The sequence below is a fragment of the Pleurodeles waltl genome, chromosome 10 (genome assembly GCF_031143425.1).
Source record: "Pleurodeles waltl isolate 20211129_DDA chromosome 10, aPleWal1.hap1.20221129, whole genome shotgun sequence".
In the NCBI taxonomy this organism is placed as follows: Eukaryota; Metazoa; Chordata; class Amphibia; order Caudata; family Salamandridae; genus Pleurodeles; species Pleurodeles waltl.
In genome coordinates this window covers 57,269,508-57,293,197 of record NC_090449.1, presented here as the reverse complement: position 1 = coordinate 57,293,197, position 23,690 = coordinate 57,269,508, and the positions used below count along the sequence as shown (strand labels likewise).

At 44.4% G+C, this 23,690-nt stretch overlaps 1 protein-coding gene across 1 annotated transcript in view; it reads left to right on the top strand.

Annotated features, from left to right (window-relative positions):
• CFP (complement factor properdin) overlaps window positions 1-23,690 on the top strand; it is a 98,450-nt gene that overhangs the window by 62,233 nt on the left and 12,527 nt on the right. Inside the window, exons 4-8 of the mRNA XM_069209654.1 lie at window positions 2,583-2,753; window positions 4,747-4,944; window positions 6,538-6,711; window positions 11,799-11,990; window positions 21,331-21,442. Of these exons, the coding sequence (XP_069065755.1) occupies window positions 2,583-2,753; window positions 4,747-4,944; window positions 6,538-6,711; window positions 11,799-11,990; window positions 21,331-21,442 (847 nt within the window). The remainder of the gene's footprint in view (window positions 1-2,582; window positions 2,754-4,746; window positions 4,945-6,537; window positions 6,712-11,798; window positions 11,991-21,330; window positions 21,443-23,690) is intronic.

Here is a 23,690-nt window from a genome sequence, read left to right as displayed (position 1 = left end):
GTGGGATGGAGTAAGACTCCAGCCACGGATGCATGCTGCAGGAATGGTTTGTATAAGGCATGGAGTAGGACTCCAGACACGGATGCATGCTGCAGGAATGGTAGTTATAGGGCATGGAGTAAGATTCCAACCTCAAATGCATGCTGCAGGAATTGTAGTTATAGGCCATGGAGTAAGACTCCAGCCACGGATGCATGCTGCAGGAGTGGTAGTTATTGGGCATGGAGTAAGACTCCAGCCATGGATGCATGCTGTTGGAATGGTAGTTATAGGGCATGGAGTAAGACTCCAGACATGGATGCATGCTGCAGGAATGTTAGGTGTGTTGCATGGAGTAAGATTACAGCCACGGATGCATGCTGCAGGAATGGTAGTTACAGGGCATGGAGAAGGACTCCAGCCATGGATGCATGCTGCAGAAATGGTAGGTGTGTGGCATGGAGTAAGACTCCAGCCGCGGACACATGCTTCAGGAATGGTAGTTATAGGGCATGGAGTAAGACTGCAGCCACGGATGCATGCTGTTGGAATGGTAGTTATAGGGCATGGAGTAAGACTCCAGCCACGGATGCATGCTGTTGGAATGGTAAGTGTGTGGCATGGAGTAAGACTCCAGCCACGGATGCATGCTGCTGGAATGGTAGTTATAGGGCATGGAGTAAGACTCCAGCCACGGATGCATGCTGTTGGAATGGTAGGCGTGTGGCATGGAGTAAGACTCCAGCCACAAATGCATGCTGCAGGAATGGTAGGAGGGTGGCATGGAGTAAGACTCCAGTCACGGATGTATGCTTCAGGAATGGTAGTTATAGGGCATGGAGTAGGACTCCAGGCACGGATGCATGCTGTTGGGATGGTTGGTGTGTGGAATGGAGTAAGATTCCAGCCACGGATGCATGCTGCAGGAATGGTAGTTATAGGGCATGGAGTAGAACTCCAGCCACGGATGCATGCTGCTGGAATGGTAGTTATGGGGCATGGAGTGAAACTCCAGCCACGGATGCATGCTGCAGGAATGGTAGAAGGGTGGCATGGAGTAAGACTCCAGCCACGGATGCATGCTGCTGGAATGGTAGTTATGGGGCATGGAGTAGGACTCCAGCCACGGATGCATGCTGTTGGAATAGTAGTTATAGGACACGGAGTAAGGCTCCAGCCACGGATGCATGCTGTTGGATTGGTAGGTGTGTGGCATGGAGTAAGACTCCAGCCACGGATGCATGCTGCAAGAATGGTAGGTGTGGGGCATGGAGTAGGACCCCTGGCACGATGCATTCGGCTGGAATAGTAGTTGTTTGACATGATGTAGGACACCAGGCAGGGATGCATATTGTAGGAGCAGTAGGTGTGAAGGCGTCAGGTCGGACAGGCATGGTTGCATATTGAAGGAGCGTTGGGGTGGAGGCGTAGAGTTGGACTCCATGAAGCAGGGGTGGAGGCATGGAGTAGGAGTCCAACTTTAGTTGCTCGATGTTGGAGTGGTGGTGTTGAAGGCAAAGTGCAGAACTGTTGGTGGTGACTTTGAGTTGGTCTCTGGCTTTGTTTGTGTGGTTGGTGGTGCTGACTGTGGAGACTTGGAGTAGACTCCGCTTTGTTACCATGTGTAGGAGTGCAGGTTTTAAAGACCCAGAGATGGACTTTTGCTATAGTTGAAAGGTGGTGGAGCCCTGGTTGTGGGGCGGAGGGCACAGAGAAGGTTGAACAGTGGAGGGACAGGAACTGTGTAGCTGTGTAGGAACTACATAAGAGTCATTATCATGAGCTACAGGCTTGTAAGCCCTGGCTCAGGATGCTGACTATCCACAATTAACACACTGGTAGAGTTGACAGTAGGTGAGCATGCATGCAATGTCTTATGGGATCCAGGGACTTTGGAGGAACTTTGACCCCACGATCAGAGGAAATCATTTCATGGGAATGCTGGGTCCATGTCGTCACAAAAGGGTACATTTCAATTTAGGACGAATGTGGCTCTTCATCATCCATGGAAGTACAACCTGTAGCCAGTCGTAGGATGATTTAAACATAATGACCCTTGATGGGGCTGGCGAGGGAACTGGCCAGTCTCTAGCCAGTCTCTAGCCAGACAAGGCCGGCTATATGGAATTATGTAGCACTAGCCATCTTGCATGGTTGCTCCGTGTGAACATTTGGCTTGTTTTTTATGTCTTAGGCTAAGGTTTTGTTTCACCCCAGCCAAGGTGCTAAGCGACAATTCTTTCAGATGTTGCTTGACCCTTCCTTCTCTGCCTGCTTCTCTCCTGGCTCCCTGTCCACCCTTTCTGTCTGTTACTCTTCACTCAAAACGTCTCTCCCTTCGTTTTCTCCTACCCACCCCACTCTTCTTAGCTCCTGTCTGCCCTCTCCACCAGTCTATCCACTGTGCTTTCTTTTCTCTGTTTTTCTTTCTTTATCTCCCTCTGTTCTCTGGCTATCTGTCCCCTCTCCATATTTACCTCTTTTCTCTCTGCCTGCCTCTTTTCCCTGTGTTCCTACTCATGTTCCAGACCCTCTCACTCACTTCCTGTCTGCTACCTGCCGTGACATTGTAACCAAGCTTCTTGTGTCACCTCATTTTCCAGAGGATGGTGGTTGGTCAAATTGGTCCCCCTGGTCCCCCTGCACAGTGACTTGTGAGACTGGAATGATGGAGAGGAGGAGAAAGTGCAACAACCCAACACCCACCTGCGGAGGAACCTGCCATGGTGAAGACAAGCAAATCTCCAGGTGCGACACCGGGAAGGTCTGCCCAAGTGAGTGCCCATTACATTGATCTGGAAATGGATCGGGATATCTACTGAGTAACAGGAAGAAGAAACCCCATTTACATGTAGTACCTTTCCAGGGTGGGACTAGACTGAGAAGACTCAGAGCCGATCGGTGGAAATAAATACGTGGCAGTGTTAGAGCACAAGGGAACATATAGTTTTGTTGGGAAACTCACAGCCTGATAAGGTAGCCATTTTTGCCACTCAAGGTGGGTATTAAATTGAGTAGACTAAAGGGTGATGGACAGATAGTATCAATGGTAGTTTTGGAGTTCCTAAGAAGGCTGAGGTTTGGTTGTGAAAGTTATGGGACAATGAGAAAACATTGTCTTTAGCACAGAAGCTTAAGGGAAGGTGGCGCTGGATATTAAGAAGCCCACTGCGTGATGTTCTAATGACAGTCATGGAAATGTCAAAATTTAAGTGAAGGTACATCTGGCTCGGTAGACAAATGGGTGATGGGCAGAAAACAGCTTTGGCAACAGAGGAACTCAAGGGAAGATGGAGCTGGATTCAGAAGATCATCAGGCAGTGGGCAGATGATACACGCATTGGTTCAGTAGCTTAAAGGAAGGAGGCGCTGCATTTAAAACATCATGTGGAGAGGCTAGTGACTTCACTTAGAGCCTCTTAGAAAGATGGAGCTGGATTGAGACGAATATATGTTGATGAGGGAGTGACAGTCATGGCGGTTCAGGAGCCACGTAGAAGTAAAAGAAGGATTGAGTTGACTGTGGGTCATTAAGGTGGCGTGTCCGATGATGGGAGATGGTGGCCATGAGAACTCAGGAGTTCAGTGGAAGGTAGGACTAGCTTGATGGGATCATTGACGATGGGCAGACAAAATGCACAAACGTTTAGGGGCTCAAGTCAAGAGGGGGCAGTGTAATTGGCATATTAGATCCTTGGAAGTTCAAGAGCTTGATGGACGCAGAAGCTTCATTAAGCCAGTGAAGAAGCGATGCGGCTATAGCAGCCATGTCAACGAGGAAGCGCGATGGAAGGTGAAGCTGGTTTGAAAGGACCAGAAGGTGAAAAGAGAATGAGAGGCATCTCAGGGGGGAAATTAAGGGCTGGTGGAGCTAGATGGAGATTTCTGACCTTGTAGTTGGGGATCTGCGAGTTCAATGGCCTGGTTTTATAGTCCACAATTGAGCAATGATCAGGTGCTTGAGGATAAAGTCAACTTTTATTTGTTAATTATATTGCACTGGTGCAAATATTAGGACAACACATATGCCTGTTTCAAATCACACTCCTTTAAAATGTTAACTTCTTTAAATGTGAGTGCTTGCGTTAGAAGAAAGTTGTCTTAAACTTACATTCTACTGTGTGGTCAGTAATGGTGCACGAGTGTTCTTTCTCTTTACATTTTACATTTGCTACTCCCTTTTTATGTAGACTTCAGTAACTCCTGAAGTTTTTTGCTGCCTACTTTTATTATTACTGTGGTTTGTTTGCTCATAGATTGCCCTTGAGCAATGACATCTACACCCTTCCAATTTGAGCACGTCCAGTGTGACATCACTTCAGGGCTCTGCCGTCAGACCCCCTGTGGAATGGCAGAGTTCTATCTGTGCATTTCTATGGAGTAGATTAATGCTTTTACCATTGTAGACAAAGCTGAGTGTGTGGGGTGTGTATATGTGTATAATCTTTAAATAAGGCACATCTGTCTATTTTTGGCAGATTTTCTGCACCTGCCAATCTCTAACTAAGCCCCTAAGTGCCATACTTTACAACAACTACAGTAAAATGTATGAATAAATGGCATTATAAAGCAACCTTAAGGAAGAGAGCAAAATAACTAATATGTGGTGAAGGTTCATAATTACAAATCTAGATAAACGTGCCCTGTACAGGTCTTAAACAGCCTCCTCTGTCTTTACCTCCTGAGTAGGGACATGGAGTGACTTGAACATCCCTGTCAGATACTGATGCACAGTCCCATATTTTACCTTATCTTTCTCCTCTCCAGTCCACGGTGCTTGGAGTAGTTGGGGCGCCTGGGGCGAGTGCTTCAGCAGCTGTGTACAAGAAAACGCAAGAAACCTGCCGACGCAAGTACGCCACCGACAGTGCAACAATCCACCACCCTCCGCCGACCCCCCAGGAAATGTCTGCCCTGGGACTGGGATTGAGAACAGGGACTGCAGTGGCCTTCCTTTCTGCCCGGGTAAGAGACCCCCTTGCACCCTACTATCTGAGAGGTACAGGTGAACAGGGAGGCACTGTGGCAAGATCTTAGAGTGGCCGACAGACACAACACAAGACTTTACATGTGACATCTCATGAACATCACATATAGCAGGGTTCATTTTCCTTCAGGATTTGGTACCAATAAGATAACCTTCTGCACTGTCCTTACAGAAATTGACATGTTTATAGAGGGTAAAGGGTCTGATTTCCCAGCATTTGGGAAGTGGGCATGGACATTACCTCCAGTAAAGGTTCTACAGGCGATTCAACTTTAATAGAGAATTGACTAACAGGACATAAGTATTATTTACTCAGTTACCTTTTCATGGCACTAGAAAAGAGAACCTCAGGTATTATTTCATGGTACGTGAAGGTAAGATATTTAGAAAATCACCTGTCGCACAACTAAAATTTAGGAGCATATTTAAGAAAAGTGGCACCACTTTTTTTGCGCCCCTTAGCGTCTCCCTACTGCCACCATGTGTGCACCGTATTTAAAATACAGCGCACCACAGTGGTAGTTAGGGGCCTAGATTTATTTATGCTAGTCCAGAGCTTTGCAGGACTAGCATAAAAAATTTTTAAGCTAAATCTGCAAACCTCATTGACACCCATTGTGATCAATCGTGTGCCTCCTTTTAACGCCTGGCCTGAGCAGGTGTTAAAAGTGCTGAAAAAAATGCCGCAAATAAATCTCTTAGATTTCTTTTTGCTATTTTTTTGGTCCCCCTAAGGGGGAAACGCATCATTTTCATAGATTATGCATGGCGCAGGCACAATGTGGCGCAAATTGTTACAAAGTGGCACAGAGCATGCATTGCGTCATTTTGTAAATACGGCGTGGGGATGTTGGCCTTGTTGGGCCACATTAGCGTTAAAAGAATTACGCTAATGTGGCGCAAGGAGGCATTGGGGCTCTTAAGTATGCCCCTTAGCATGTAACGTTTGAGCTACGTGCCCCAACCTGGAGAAAACAGCCGGTCATATGGCAAGACTACTCAGAAACAATACCATTGACCAGCAAGAATGTATTAAATGTCCTGTGTGGGAAAACATGTATTCATCAGCGACAATCCATGCACTTATGTACACCTTCATGCTGGGAGCCTGAAGTACAGAAAAAAACACAGTTTTACCTCTGTTAAATAATGTCCTTCAGCTCAGCCTGAAAGGTAAATCTCAGTGTGATTTCAAGCTTTGGGGTCCTGTATTACCTATGAGATCTGCCCTCAGTGGGTTTTCCCTGATGACCCTGCCTGGTTACAGAGAACAGCGGTGACAATGCTCTCAGACTCTTAGCTCACCACTGTGTGTTCCTGGGCAATTTCTGAACTTGAGCTGTGACTCTTGTCGCGATGATGCGACTGGAGGTTGGAATTTACATCCTCCAGAGCAATGAGGATGAGCCAGTATAGAAAGCAGGAACATGTTTTATGAAACTGACTCTGACCACTGGTTGGCAAACCCCATTGTTGGCACTTTACATACGAGGATTCGCATCGGTGATAGGCAGGCTGGTGAAACAGGCCCTCCGGCCCACCATAACTCCATTTTGTTTCTTTATTCATAGTGGACGGTGAGTGGGGCAATTGGCAGAAAGAAGGCGAATGTTCAGTGACCTGCGGAGTTGGGCGTGAGACAGAAAAGCGCTTGTGCAACAATCCAGCTCCGCGGCACAACGGTCGCTACTGCATTGGCAGCGACACCAGGGCGTGGACATGCAGCACCGGAGTGCCCTGCCCAGGTAAAATATGACTACTTGGCACTGCTGGTGAGCAAGAAGGGTCCGTATTTTCTTAGAAAAATAGTTGCAATATTTCATTATTCCAGTAAATCTCCTCGAAAGTGTTATGTCCTTTGGCGTTGCCCTCTTGACACCAAGTTGGCTCACCTTACATACCATATTAGAGTCTACTGTTGTGTGTGGGGCTAAAACAACACTCCTTTTCTTGGACAATTACTGGGCTTATTTACAAGCCCCTTGGTGCAGGTCAGCGGAGCCCGTACTGTGCGGCCCTGCGCCACAGGGAAAGGGTAAAAATGTGCCTTATCTATGAGATACAGTGTATTTCTGTCCTCTCCCCTCCCAATGGGCTGGCTACTGCTGACACAGGCACCCATGCACCATGGTACAAGGATGCCTGCATCGCAGACAGGATTGCTTCTGTGCAGGAAGGGACACCTGAATAATCCATGGAGGCCTTTTCCTCTTTCTATGTGTGCTGCAAAATACAAAATGCAGCACACATAGAAAGAGGAAAGAATTAGGAGTAATAAAGATATTTCTCTTGTTGCATCAGATTTTGGCACATTCCAAGGCTCACATATTCTTGTAAATATGGGAATGGGTCAAAATGCATGGGTGTTGCATGGGAAAACCCACCGCAACACCCACGGAATGCTTTCCTGACGCAATGCAAGGCAACAGCGCAACTTGAGTTGCGTTGCCTTACACCATATCTACAATGTCTGGAAAAGACACACAAAGTTGCTTTGTGAGGCATTGTAGAAACGGGCCTGGACAATGCGCCTGTGATGCGTTACAAAAAGCAACGCACTGGCGGCGCACACAGCATGTAAATGAGCCCCTAAGTTCTAAAACAATCTAGTGCATCTCATTACATGGGTTGTGTCCTCACTGTTAATGCTGAGTTATGGGTGCACCATTGCCTGTGCCACTCTTGTCTAGCTCTCAAGCCACGGAAGCAAAATGCATATTTACACCTAACTTTCTCCAGGTAAGGGTTGTGCTGTTATTTTTAAAGGTGCAAGAGTATTCCTTACTTAGCTACAAATCTGAAACACATCACACACTCCTCTCAGCAGCGAACACAGTTTGGAACTCCTTCATGTAGTCTGGACTTTGCACAGCAGTGAGCTTAGCTTGGTTCGTTCCCAGTGGACAGCACACTTAGGGCCTCATTTACAAGAATCTGACGCATCGCCTCTGATGCATCAGATTTCTTGCACTGCTCTGCGCCCTCTTAACGACACCATGGTAGCGTTGTATTTATGACACAGCGCTTCAAGGCGCATGTTTTGACAGATATGTCAGAAACTCTGACATTTGTGGCACTATAGTGACACCTTGCTGGACTTGCGGAGAAAAAAAATGCCCTACTCCAGCAATGCAAGGAGGCCCCTGTAGGAAAAAGCCCAGGGTCACTTCAACACCTGATGTGAGCAGGCATTAAAAAAGTGGTGCTGTGAAGTCACAGAACGATGCAGTGAAATCTTGTAGATTTCTCTGCGCCAGTTCTGCATGGCTTTTAATGGGTGAACGTCTACCTTGCATACATTATACCCGGCACAGCTATAATGTGGAGCAAGGCTTTACAAACTGGCGCAATGGTCCTATTGTACCAGTTTGAAATGTGGCACACTGTAGGGGATTATAGCTGCACCGCTGCATCAAAAAAATGACACAACGGTGGTGCTTGGGGCTTGTAAATAGGCCCCTAAGATTCCTTCCAGTGGTTAGCACTACCCAGATCCATCCAGGCAGTCAGCACAGTTTGCATCCCTTTCAGCAATCAGCTTAGCATGGATCTCTCCCAGCAGCCAGCACAACTCAAATCCCCGCCAGTTGTGAGCACAGCTCTGATGTTTTTTAGTGATTAGCATATCTTGGATCCCCTTCAGTGTTCAGCATGTCTCTGATCCGTCGCAGAGGTTAGCACAACTCAGATTCCTGCCAGCGGTTAGCACACCTCTGATGTTTCTTAGATCCCTCCCAGTGTTCAGCATGTCTATAATCTGTCCCAGCAGTCAGCACATCTCAGACCTCTGCCAGTAGTTAGCACAGCTCTGATGTTTCTTAGATCCCTCCCAGTGTTTATCTTGTCTCTGATCTGTCCCAGCAGTCAGCACATCTCAGACCTCTGCCAGTAGTTAGCACAGCTCTGATGTTTCTTAGATCCCTCCCAGTGTTCAGCATGTCTATGATCTTTCCCAGCAGTCAGCACATCTCAGATCTCTGCCAGTAGTTAGCATAGCTCTGATGTTTCTTAGTTCCCTCCCAGTGTTTATCATTTCTCTGATCTGTCCCAGCATTCAGCACATCTCAGACCTCTGCCAGTAGTTAGCACAGCTCTGATGTTTACTAGTGGTCGGCACATCTTAGATCCCTTCCAGTGTTCAGCATGTCTATGATCTGTCCCAGCAGTCAGCACATCTCAGGTCTCTGCCAGTAGTTAGCACAACTCTGAGGTTTCTTAGATCCCTCCCAGTGTCTCTGCCAGTAGTTAGCACAACTGAGGTTTCTTAGATCCCTCCCAGTGTTTATCATGTCTCTGATCTGTCCCAGCAGTCAGCACCTCTCAGATCTCTGACAGTAGTTAGCACCGCTCCGATGTTTACTAGTGGTTGGTACATCTTAGATCCCTTCCATGTTCAGCATGTCTATGATCTGTCCCAGCAATCCACACAGCTCACAACCCTCCAAGTATTCAGCCTAGCAAGGATACCTCCCAGGAGCCAGCACAACTCAGCTCCCTACTGGAAGTCTGCACAGATCTGTTTTCTAGCCACTAACACACCTCTGACCCCCTCCGTAGGTCAGAACAGCTTGGATCCCTCATAGTGATCAATACATCTGTGATTCCTCCAAGCAGTCTACACAGATCGGATCCCTCAAGTGATTAGGAGAGCTTAGATTCCTACCACCAGTTACCACAGCTTTGATTGCTCCCATCATTCAGCACAGCTTAGATCTTTCCCACTGTTTAGCACAGCTGTGATTGCTCTCACTGGTGAGCACAGCTTTAATATTTCCCTGTGGTTAGCAGAGCTTGGATGCCTCCCACGAGTCAGTAGAGCTTTGATCCCTCCCATTGGTCAGCAGAGCTGGTGGGGTGCCAGCACAGCTTGTATCTCTCCACAACATCCCAGATCCCTGTCACTCATTTCACTTTTCAGGAGATACTTCCTTTCACATCCCATATCCCTCAAATACAAACTCCTGTTATCACCTGTTCACACCGCAGTTTATCCTCCCTCTACTCTCATACTCATACTTCTCTCTCTAGTCTCCATCAACAATCTAAACGGCACAATCACAACATCAAAATGAATAATCGTTCTAACTATTGGAAGTCCTGGAGGAACAAAGGTATACACTAGATAACCAACTCCTTCACAATGATCAAATTTTACCCTTCTCAGTACTCAAAATGACTTGCTCTCTACCCCTGCCATTTCCCAAACAATACGAATTATTACATCACGCCCTATCGAACCTCATATCCAATCCCCAACATCAACCGTACTCTTACACATCGTCAAACTCACTCCTTGCTTTACTAGCTATTAATCCCAAAGCATCCACAATATACAAAGCACTAAGCCCCACAACAAAAAGAACTAAATCGAAAGTTGAATCAGTTTAGCAAGCAGGAATTCTGGATTGCTGGCCCCTTAGTTTATGGGACAACTTTTGGACAAAAATTCATAAATCCACCAGGGTTGCCAATACTCTTCAATCTTTTTTTTCATTTATCGACGTAAGTTATTCACTCCTGTTATTTTGCACCCTTTTTCTTCCCGATCGAACACATCTTGTTGGTCATCCCACACCTCATATGCTGATTTAAAACACACACTCTTTGAAAGCCCTGAGATTAATTTATTCTGGACAAAGGTTTGGAACCAAGTTAATAAGATTTTTAAAGTTAACATTTCTTACTCCATCTCAAATATTTTACTAGGGAGTCTTGCTCTAGCCTGGATTGAACATACCCAAGGCACTGAATTTATTGATCTAATATTAGCTGTTGTCTTTCATCTCATTACACCCAACTGGAAAAATTCCCAACTTGCTACATTCCAATCTGGATGGAATGCTATTTGTTTTAATCATAGACTGGACACAAACTATCTGACACCTATTTCTTTGGCAATACATCGAGATTTACTATGGCCCCCAAATTACTAAATTTTTTCTAAATATAGCCTAGTTCTCTGTGAGATTATCCTAACCCCTGATGTAACTCAAAAAACCCTTACATCTATTATCCACTGTCTTTTTATTTCCATTTTTGTGTCTAATAATTTAATATTATTGATCACATTGTTTACAAATGTATTATATGTCACCATTCATTAGGTTTACCAGCAATCATACATGGATTATTTCCTCTTTTTTCTCGTCTCCCTGGGTTTCCTTAGAGTACATCTATAAGACACGGTGTTTTTTTTCCATATTATTATTATTGAACTCAAGTATTTTCACGGCCTTTAATTATCCTTCTTATTTTATTTTTCTAACTACTTTTTGTCTCTTTTTCAATAAACTCAAACTTAATTTGAAAAACAAAACTAAAAAATCATGAAGTGAAAGCAGAGATAAACAAAGAGATGGGTCCACCAAGCCTGGTACTGAAGTGCACCACTTTTTAGGCATTTGCTCATGCGACCAAAAGGAAAATAGCATTGCTCACAGTAAATAAAGCGAATGATCAATTTCCTCATGATGTTGCTGTGGTGGGCGGAAGCAAAATGAAAATGCCACTTGAACAGACCAATGGGTGAAACAGGCTGACCCAAAGCTCCTTTATTTAGATACATGTGTATGTATTTTTATTGTGAACTGTTGGGAAAACATGAGGTCAGGGCCTCTTCAACCCAGACCTAAAATTGTAATGTCTCACTTTAGGCATAGAATTTTATGGCTTTTCACCTGAAAAGATAACTGACTTACCACCTTTTAAAGAGTGGTTATCCACTAAGGTTTGCCCCCTCACAGCCCTTGACCCTTCTTCCTCAATAGTGCTTTGTTGGCCCAGTTCATGGGATTCTGACCACTGATCTCTGTTCTCTCCCTATGCCTCCCAGTGGATGGGCGCTGGAGCGAGTGGACCAACTGGGGCCCATGTGAGAGGATCGGGCTTACGATCAAATGTACCAAGAAAATCGGCATCCAGAAGCGCACTCGTCGCTGTGAGCAGCCTCAGCACGATGGGCAGGTGTGCGCTGGTTCCACCATTGAGCACCAGAGCTGCTACAACATCAACCTCTGCAGATTCTGTGAGTACTGCTGGAGTGTGCACTCACTCTACAAACACCTGTGCATGTGGCGACTGTGCTCTTGCTTATACTTCGCCCTGTACATTTGTCATACCCACACAAACACACGTACACCAACGCACAAACACACACAAATACTTACACGCACAAAAACTTAAATCACGCTCTTACACAATTACACACACCCACATGCGCACTTACACCCACACACACAAATACACACACACACCCATACACACTTAGACACACAAAAAACACTTAAATCATGCTGTTACACACACAGACACATATACACTTGCACATACAAACACGCACGCACACAATTACACACAAAACACACACACAAATACTTACAAACACAAAATAGCACTTGCAACATGCTCTCTCTCTCACACACAATCACACACACAAAACCCTCACACAAACAGATATACACTACACACAAAAATACTTTCTCTCACACATACTCACACACACAGTTAAAACATGCTCAGACACCCACATAAATACACACACAATTACACCTATACACACAAACACTTGCTCGCACACACACTCACACACAAACACTTAAAACACACTCTTACACACACATACATAGACTCATGTACGCTTACACACATACACACACAAATGCTTACATAAACTTACACACACCAAAAATACTCACACACATCCACAGACATGCAGAATCACACACCCTTAAATCCATAGACCCTCCATTGCCACAACAGTGACAAACTATACATGTTCTGAATTGTGAAGTGAGTCTCTCTGCTTGCCTGAACAGGGTTTCTTCTGTTGCCTTCTCTGTTCATCTTTATAAGCATCTAAGTGTCCCAACCTTTGTGGGGCTGATGGAATGGCAAGTGGTTGTGCACCCTCCCAGTGGGAGGGTCTCAAGAACCCTCCAAAAGCACATTGAGTGGTAAAGATGTGTGAAATAGCTAGGATACCTGGGGGCTTCACTAAGAGAAATCAAGGTAATTATGGCCCGATTTTTTAAGATGATGACGCTTTCTTTAAAAATGTGAGTCAGTAGTAAAACCACTCTATTGGCTTTTTCCTCCCAGCCTATGCTGTCTCCCTGTGCCGAGCCTTATGAGTTTGGACACTTCCCTGCTGTCTGGCAGAAGGAAAGTGACCATCCTGTGATACCGAAGATAGGGTTGGTGGGGAGGACATAGATGAAGTGCCGCACCCCTGCTAGCCCCATACAATAGGTGATACTAGATACCTGTGGGTGGAGGGGTGGCCCTGGTTGCTAAGGGGAATTCTGGTGCAAGTGCTGCCCCCATTGGCAACAACAATGGTCACGTCCAAGGCCTGATTGAGTAGGCCTGTGGGAGCTGTGGGCACCTGAGTAGGGATTAGACTTAAGTTGTCTCTACACTGCTCCCTGAAGATCCCAGTATAGGGGTCAGTGGTCTACATTCAGCCAGGCGGGTACATCCCGAATGACATGCCCAGGTAGGGGTGGACCCCCTGTGGAGGATCTCTACTGGAAGGGAGCCAGCCGGATCTCAAAGGGAAAGTTGGTTCCCTGATATGTGGCTGTGGGCCATGAACATCGGCCCCCTGTGTAGACAGGGTAGGGATGCAAGCAAAGGTGTTTCCCAAGTGGGGAGACTGTGCTGACGAACGTGTGCGGGACCAGTCATGGTTGGACCCAGAGTGTCCCTTAGGTCTGGAGGGCAGGGTAAAGTATGAGCCCGGCACAGCTGGCCCGTACCAGCATACCCATGTGCTGGAGACCCCCTGTGTGGTACACTGGCGCATTAGCCCGGAAGGTGCCTAACCTCAGCTGGGCACCATATGACCCAAGAGCCTAGGAACTCGAAGGCCATTCCCTCTGCTAATGCAGAGTGAAAGTGCCCATACCATCCATACGGGTTTTAGAAAATGGCACCACTACCTCTGTGTAGGTTTGAGTACCAGGGCTGGGCCAGGTATGGATGGGGGTTAGGCTCTCCGACCCAGGCGCTGATGTCTACGACCAGGTAGGGTGGTTTATATGTGAATGCGCACATGCCCAAAGTGACCATGGCAAGCTTATTTACACATGAGTCTTTCATGAAAGGAAGAGAGTCTGAGGGCTTAGGCTTTCCGAGGGTCATGATTCCGGTGGTGGCTGTAGCCGAAGAGTCACCTGCCTTGGCAGGTTACTGTGTGTGTTAGGGCATAGGTGCCGGAATTGCCGAACACCCACACTTGTTCGCACTTCCCATGAGAGTTGCTCTACCCATACAGTGATATGGAACGCAACGGCCTATTAAGTCCAGTTGCATGAAAGGATCTCAGGGGAGCAGCCTCATACTGTTTGGTATCTCTGGACTCAGGATGACAAACCTGAGCCAAATTTTCTTACTTCTAAACTATACACATTGGGACATTCACAACCCTAACTGTTGACATAAAAACATAACTCAGCAGACATAATGATGCATGTGTCACCAACTAACACCCATCCCACCTCACTCACTACAAATATTACACCTTCTTTATATGCTACAACTACTATACCTGCAAATACATTAATATAAAGAACAGAATACACATTATTATCCACTCCCACTAAATGGCAACTAACTCACTAGGAACCGCTATGGAAACAATGCCAGGCACTCCAGGCACTATACAAAATAGGTAAATGTACCATACATAGACTCTGTCGTGACTCTATGTACACACCCAATTCTGTACGCGGCAAGACTGCACTCCAGACCAATGCTTCACTACATGTGACCTCCATCACCAATTCAGTTAGATTTTTTTCGGTTTTGTTGGATACCTCTCCATGGTATCTAGATTCTCATCACAAATATTTAATCAATCACTATACTATCATTTTCTTCTCCCATGTTCTTTTTACCTTTCATATCTTTCCTCCTTTCCTGTACTATGCTACTCTACTATCTCCTTTCCTTCATCCCTCCCCCCTCCCCTTCCTCTGTCACCCATTCCGTTTCCCCTCACCCATACCATCCCTTCAAATCCACCTGCCCACTCCCCCTCCTACCCTCACCTCACCGGCAAACAATAACTGGCATTTAGCTGGTTAGTTTGACAAGAAGACTCACCTCCCACAGAAATGAAAAATATAAATATACTCTCCCTTAATGTCAAGGGTCTGAATCACCCAACTAAATGACAGAAAATCCTAAACTATACACACAAACTTTAGGGGGACCTCATTCTCCTTCAGGAAACCAAGGGGGCCATGAAGGAGGTAATCCTCCTAAAAAAAGCATGTGTTAATGACTTATCATGCGCCCCAGCCCCCCACAAAACAATGGGCTGATCACCGTTATCTCGAAACCCTCCGGCCTCACTGTCCTGTCCTCAGAAGCAGAAACCGAAGGCAGGTGGCTTCTTACTAAATTACAGAGGGACAACAGTGAAATTATAGTCGTGAACATCTATGCCCCCAATAACGACAACCCTACCTTTTGGATTAATCTCAATAAAAAACTCTCAACTTTACCTCCCAATTTACCCTGAGGTGCCACCCTTGACAGGAATCCTGCATGTCAATTTAAACCCCAAAAAATCCCATAAATAAATGATAAACATGTGCAGTTCTCTTAAACTTAAAGACATTTGGAGACTATTCAATCCCACAGTGAAAGAGTACCCATTTTTCTCCAATCTGCACAATACATTCTCTAGCATCAATTATATCTTAATTTACGAAACTCACGTCCCAACCACCTCTTTCCCAACAATTGAACCAATCCTAGTCTCAGACATCCTTGTATTTCATTACTGTACAATATTGCATGCAATACACCAGGAACAAAAACATAGAGAATAAACGATCTCCTCCTGGAGGAACCCTCCTTCAAGGAAATAATCAAAAAAGAGATTGATGAATACATAGAACTCAATAGGTCTTCTGGTCCAAATGCACAAATCATTTGGATGCTCTGAAATGCACTATGTGTTGGCACAGGATTAAGCATGTCAAAGAAAAACAAACTAGACAACAAAACCTTAGACCAACTACAACAAAAAATAAAAGCATTAGGGAAACGTCTCAAATTCACCAAAGACAAAAATCAATAAAACTAACTAAACTCAAGTATGAATACAACAAGATTCTGAGTAACAAAGTCCACCTAATAGTCCAAAAATATGTAGGCACCAACTTCTGTGGACGTAATAAAGCAGGCAAAAATACTTGTAACTTATTTAAAACAGACCTGCCAGAAGACAAGAATAACTTCTGTAACCAACAACATGGCATCACATTGACAAACGAGAAGGACATCCTAAATACTTTTGAAAAATATTACCATACCCTCTACTCCAAGAGTAATAACACATTTTATGAGATATACTTAAACTACCTCAACAAAATTAATGTAACTAAGAAAGATGAATCAAAAAAAGAATCAATACAACAACTGATTTCCTGCAAAGAAATCCTAAACAAGATCAAAACAATGAAAGCCAGGAAGGCTTTGGGCTCAGACGGCTTCCTAGCGTAATTCTGTCAAACTTGGGGTACCTCCCTAATCACTCCCTTAGAAGACTTATTCGCCCACTTCTCCTCCACTGGCTCTGTTGAGGGCTCCGCCGCAGAGGCATCCATAACATTTATACCCAAAGAAGGGAAACACCCATCCAATCCCAAGGACTACTGACCCATATCCCTCATAAACACAGATTGCAAAATATACGCCAAGATCCTAGCCCTCAGAATAGAGGCCATTCTCAAAAACATAATACATCCCTCCCAATTAGAATTTATCAAAGGAATATTTATCGCAGATAATATCAGACTTTTTAGCGATGAGATTAAAATAGGCAAACTCCTGCACCAACCAACCTGCACGATATCATTAGATGCAGAGAAGGCCTTTGATGAGGTGTCGTGGACATTCCCCCAAGCCTCACACACTTTCTTCAACTTTGGCCCTGCTCTCTCAAAAATGATCCTTGCTCTATACAAAGAACCAAAAGCTAGAATAAACATCAATTGAAAATTGTCTAATCCCTTTTTACTTCACCAGACAAGGATGCCCATGGACTCAAATGGGCCACAGATAAGATAAAGTATCTGGGTATATGGTTCACCCATAAACTTAAAGACTCCATCGATCTCAACAAGAAAAAGACGCTAGATAGCATCAAATATAGCTTAAACAAATTGTCAACCAGGAGTAGAATAGAATCTATCAAGATGATGATTACCCCCCTCATTAACTTTTTAATCAGCATCTCCCCCATATACCTCTCAGACACCTTTTTTACTAAAATAGACGCATTACTTACCAAATTCCTCTGGTAGTCTTAAAAAACCCAGAAATGCTCTAAAGAAACTGAAACTTCCTAAAAAACTTGGCAGCCTGAACTTACCCAACTACCGGAGATACCAACATGCCTTCCTAGCAAAACAGGAGAGCGACTGGCTCCTAACCCCTACCAACCCCTCGCTAAACCCTTATCTCTCAGTCCATTTCTAATCATCAAACAAATTAAAACACACCACTCTATAAACATTCTATCCAGCACAGCACAGGCAATCCGAAAAATTGACAACAGACTACTCAACAAAATTAAATACTCATATATCAAGCCTTTCTAGTGCACAATGAAACCAGAAGGGAGAATGATGTATATAGAGAAATGGGCAGAAAAATATATTTTCCTGGTGAGAGATACTGGCACCCCCTCAGAACCCATACCATTCTCTCAAATTAAAGACAGATTTGACCTAAACGATCTAGACTTTTACCACTTCCTTAAAATAAAATCACTTATGCCAAACATAAACCTCTAACTCCCCCACCCACTGACCTACCCAACATATTAGACGTATTTACCTAAGGCGGTCACCCAGCTTCCAAACCGTACTCCCTCCTATCCCCCAAATACACCTCACTAAATAAACTAACACAAGACATGAGGGAAACTCTACTATCAGACTCCAACAACACTCCAAAGGTCTTACCGGACTGCCCATCTACCTGGAGTAACCTAATTTCCAACATAATAACCTTATCACTAGCACAAAGCAGATACTGGATTGCCAATATGGCCCACTGGACTCCGGCCAAACTTTATAAACTAGGCCTCCGATCCTCCGACACATGCTGGAGCTGTGAGAAGGAAACAGGAGACTTAAAACACATACTAATGCAGTGCACCCCCACCGAAAGGTTCCGGCCGGACATCAGTGTACAATAGCTCAAATACTTCATACAAAATGGACTCCTTCTTTAGCTGCCATTACACTGGGCATCCTCCCCACTGACATTAAACGGGCATTAAACAAAGCAGAGCATCTTCTATGGGACATTCTAGTCACACTTGGCCTTAAAGTTATCCTCAATGAATGGAAAGTCTCATCAAAGCTATTCCCCCACACATGGTGGGAATGGGTCCAATTCACCAGACATGCCTGTAACTCACTAAAATGATACGTGAAGACAACACCAATGAAGAATGGTAAACTCTGGTGCAAACAGGACAGCTTTATGTCTTACTCATCTATGTAACTACGATCATCTGATCACTTGATCCTTCATGCATTCATTCACTCATTATCCCACCCTTCGCCTCCTTTCCCTGCTCTCCCAGCCCCTCCTTTCTCTACCCACACACCCTTCCCCATGTACTCCTTACTTTTCACCCCTATCACCTTCTTCTTCTCTTCTCTCGCCTCTGCTCTTTTACTCTGTCTCATTCACCTACAACTGAGGTACCTTAATCATTCACCACAACATCAAAAAAATGCTCCGTCACAATACATACACTTATGAACCTCACCTCCCCATTGCAAACTAATACACTTATCACTACCCTCTACTTTTACAAATGTGGACCGACTCCCCATGCTATATCCTAAACTACTGTTCCCACTTGATTTGATGGTCCCCTTCAATGTATTGTTTCTTTTCATTTATGTTATTTAATTTTCCTATTGCATAAAAGCACAATAAAACACTCTTGAAATAGCACTTGGCTCAGGCATAGCCCATGCAAACACTGGTTTCTGTGCATATTGCATCTGAACTTGAACATGGTGCTTAGTGCCATTATTTAGGCTCGCTTCCTTCCCGTGCACCATTTTTGCATAGGAGGATAAATAAGGCGCTAGCTCCTTAGAGTAATTGGGAACGCACACCTTGCATCTCATTGACGCAAGGTGGTTTCACGCATCCAAAAAATGGCTTCAACGCCAATATTCTGGCCGTAGACTAGTCTAGCATCATAATATAAATATGGAGTTAAGTTTGCGCTGAATTAACATAAAAAATGACACTAATTCAGCGCAAACAGAGTTTAAATCTGGGCCAATATTTTTGAAGAAAGAAAGGACCCACCTCAAGAGATCAGAATTTGGCAAAATTCAAAGATATTAATGGAACATATTGAAGACTCAATATAAACTAATTGTTGAGCAGACATGTGGCAGTAATACTTGGAAGAAAGGCGACGTTCATAGGGGTGCTCTGATCTTCCTGGAAAAGTTAAGTATCAGGATCCTTTTTCACTGTGGAAATACAAGTTCTAGTATCTCTGGGTCTCCCCATGGAGATCTGAAAGCCTTAATAGCCCTCATTGGACCCCTAGCTCGAGGGATGCTAATCCATTGTGGAGTCCTGATAACAAAAGTCTAAATTCTGAGGAGGAGAAAATGTGACACAAAACCTTTGCCTGAACTACAAGACTCAGAAGATACCCAATGAGAGGGCATGGGCTGCCTTGTTGATTGACAACTGGACGTATCTACTGTCATGCCTGCTTCCCTATCTCTAAGATCTTAACCTTGGGATTTCTCTGCCCACAGTTTGATTGGAGCGATAAAGAGTCCAACCAAAGCAGCCACCTTGAGGTAGGGGCACCTGACTTCTTACAGACCTCTTGGAAGGAAGTCATAGCACATACTAGCTCTTGAGATGTCCACAGCACACAGCTGAAGCAGTTTCACAAAAGTGTGAATCAGAACTTCTGTTGGGAGCAGCTGACGCCTACCCATACGCTTGTCTGATAAGCCTGGGCTGCCAATATTTGCCACTTTACTCACTTTGCCTGTCAATAAAGGCTTTTGTCAACTATACTGTCGAGTTTAACCAACACAGCATCTGCATGGGATTGGTGGACTTCTGGTTACATTGGTCAGTGGAAGCAGGCAGTAGGTATGTCCCTAAATGGGTTCAAGAAGAGAAGGACAAATGGGCCTAGTCACCAATGAGGATCTCAGGTGTGTGTTGTCTCGAAGTTTAAAGATGTTTGTAGAATGTTCAGAGCAAGGCTAAAGTTATGCAGTCACATTTGGGAATATTTTAGGGAGTCTCAGAGCAGACAGGAGTTACTGGGCTCAGATTTTGACAATCAGAGCATTTTACCACCTGTGTCATGCAACATCTATCTTTTCTGTAAGGGACTGCCTCTGGCATTGAGCCATCATGAAATCTACAGTGGTTTTACTATCGGACAACACAGCCCTCTGTTGTCATACGGCATATCTTCATCAGCTCTCCTAGGGACAGATTTTAAGGTAGGCTTTTCCCTTCTGCCATCCCTATTTTATGTGTAGGTTGGGTGGGGGAAAATCTGAACTGTATAACTGCTACTGGTGTTGCCCGGAAGAAGAATTTGGCAATGCATCAGCACTTTCCACCAATTGTGGGAACTATTTGAGAGCTTACTTTGCTCAGATTATAAAAATGAGAATCTTTTATCACTTTGATCTGAGGTTTCACTGTAGCAGGGAGTCCAAATTTGAGCACCGAGGTCACCATTTAGCACATGACTATCTGGTTAGCGAAGTGGAGCTGCTCAAGGCTTTCTCTGGCAGGTGGTGTGGGCTAGAGACTTGGAACGCCCCAAAACATCTATTAGCAATCAAAAGATCAATGCCCAGTATGCCTTCTCAAAAAGAAAAAGTATCTAATTTGCAAAGGTAGGTGAGTCCTCAACGCCATCTTTTCCCAATGGAACATGGGTTAGAGTTCAGAGATACAGAAAAGGTCCATAATGCTGTGACCTGGTGGACTACTTCCTAACCAATGCAAGCACACAGACACACATAGACTTAGGTATTCCGTGTTTGTTAATTTAATATAGATGCCCAAAATAAAGTACTACATTTTCAATGAACTTTTGCTTATTATTTATTTTTATTAATTAATTGTTTCACTACGTACCATGAATAAAGCCCCATAGGGTATTTGGTTTAGTCGTAGTGCACTTTTCCCTGCCTGGTCAGCAACATTCCACTGAAACTACCCACATATTTTGGATAGTATGAACTGCTGAGTATTGTTTCAATGGTCTCCCTGAGGGTCTTCACAGCTGATATACCATTTCTTACCACTGTACTTTGCAGCGGAAGGCAACTTTTGGTCAGAATGGAGTGAGTGGAGCCTGTGCAAGCCACCATGTGGAGAGTCCACCCGAACCCGCGCCAAGCAGTGCCAGCCGCTGCTGACCGGATATAAGTGAGTATACTAAAAATTTACCTAAGGGCATGGTGTTCCTTGTGCCCATGGGTATGAGCTGTAGTGGGGGTAGATATTAGGAAAGGATCGATGCCACTTATGTAAAATTTACTTATAGGATAATAAAAAGATTGAAAGTAATTTACGGCTTGCACTGAGAATAGGTCAGTCCATATGTAATCCATCCCCCTAAACTTTCACAGTCATCCTCCTTTTGACACCAAAACATTATCCTTTTCTCTGCCGTGAGCAAATGTATTTAACTTATTTGCATTCTGTCCTAACTAGTTACAGCCATCCATTCCAGTGATATACTCCCCTATTTCCCTTTCTGTCCCTCCGGCCTCCTGTTGGCCTACGCTCTAGGACCCGCTGAAGCCCTCACCAAGTAACACCGCACCCCTTTTCTCAAACTTTGTCATCATTTCAGCATTAAACTGCAGCCAAACCCTGACCAGCATCATTCTTCCTCTAAGCCCCTCCCCCTTCCATGTCTATGGCCACTTGGATCCTGGTGAATTCTTATGGCAGTATTAGTTGGCCAACTACAGCACACTAACAAGGTGGGGCCAAGTAGTCCCTGGAGTAATAAACACAGCCCCCCTTGCAAGACGAAGGCATTAGCAGAATTTAACTAATGGCACTGTATACTCCTGTACTGGTCCTGGCTGTTGAGCATTTACCACCCGCAGGGTATAGATTGAAAAATCAATGCCTGCCCATTGGACTACAGATTTGTGCACGCTGACGTGTAACTAGTTTCCCTTCTGTCCTGGTGTTAAATAATGATTATATATAACACTGCTAATTCAGAGTGCATCATTAAATAGACTCAGGTGGAAGAGGAATTCTGAATGTATGCTCTTAGCTCTTGGTCCAGCCATTTTTCTCATCCCAAATTCCTCCTTGTGTTTTCTCAGTTTTGTAAAACCGTTCCCGCTTGTCCTTCCTACTGACCTGGGGAACTCGGAATCAGAAAGTAAAACCGCCAATGGGAAACGGCAAGGCTCAGTATTGGTTTTTCATAGGTGGTTTTAAATCTCACTATTCCAGAATGGCCTGGAAAGTTTTTCCGGTTTAATACTGTTTCTAAACACTTTTTTCTCTCATTTTTGGTAAACCTAGGAGGCAAAAGTCGCATTGCAGAACAATGTATTGATATTAGGGATTCTTGAACCTTTCTGCGGTGGGAAACCCATCCATGAAATGTGCACTACAGCATCACCTTGTTTCCTTTTGGGCCCAGTCCTTCTTTTAGTTCTTTTTTAGTCTTTTGTTCTCAGTGTCACTGGGCTTTAGTGAACATGCGCTTAATTATAATACTACCAATAACAACAGAAACAAATCTTTTACAGACCTGCTTTTTGGTCCGGTACATCTCTCACTCCTTCCCGGTACCAACCCCCCTCAGCGGGGATGTCTGTCTAAAATAATCCACAGGAGTCACTATTTTGCTTCTTCCCTGACAGGTCAAACACAAAGATCACTTGACTGCATTAAAGAAACTATTTTTTCTTGTCCCTCACGCATAGCATTACAGAAATGTGAGCTACGTTCCCTTTGGGTGCAGCAGGTGCAGTCTCACCAGGGGCCCAGAGGGACCCATTGAACCCTGATAATTGCTGTATTTTGGATCATTAACAGAAGGTCAAAACAAAAATATAGTGTGAACAGAATATCGTGTCAAAAATATTTGGAGCCAAAAAATTTGAAGGGAAGTGCAAATAGATAAGATAGGTAAGCATGGATTTTCTATTCGTAACGCCACCTTTATGTACCCTCAAGATAGAAAAATATATCTTGAGGGTACGTGAAGGTGGAGTTAAGAATAGTATATATATATATATATATATATATATATATATATATATATATATATATATATATATATACACACATATGTCTGGATTTATATCTATAATAAAACTTTGCTTACCTATAGAAACTTACCTTTATTTTATTTTTGGTTCTCAAGATTCTTGACACGATATTATGTCGCATAATATTTATCTTTCCGATATTCTGTCCAAGCAACCTGTGTTTTACCATCCACACAGCAGTCAAAAGGGCCATTTTCCGTGCTTGCGTGAGGGCCCGCCGCACCCCTGCTACTGCTGCCACTTTACAGATGCCTATGGCCAGGCCAATATCCAAAGCACAGATCCATTTCGAACTGTGGCAGTCCCAAACAGCAAACTTCTGTCTCATTTGTAGGAATGTTAATGATTCCGTGAAGATGTCTAAATTT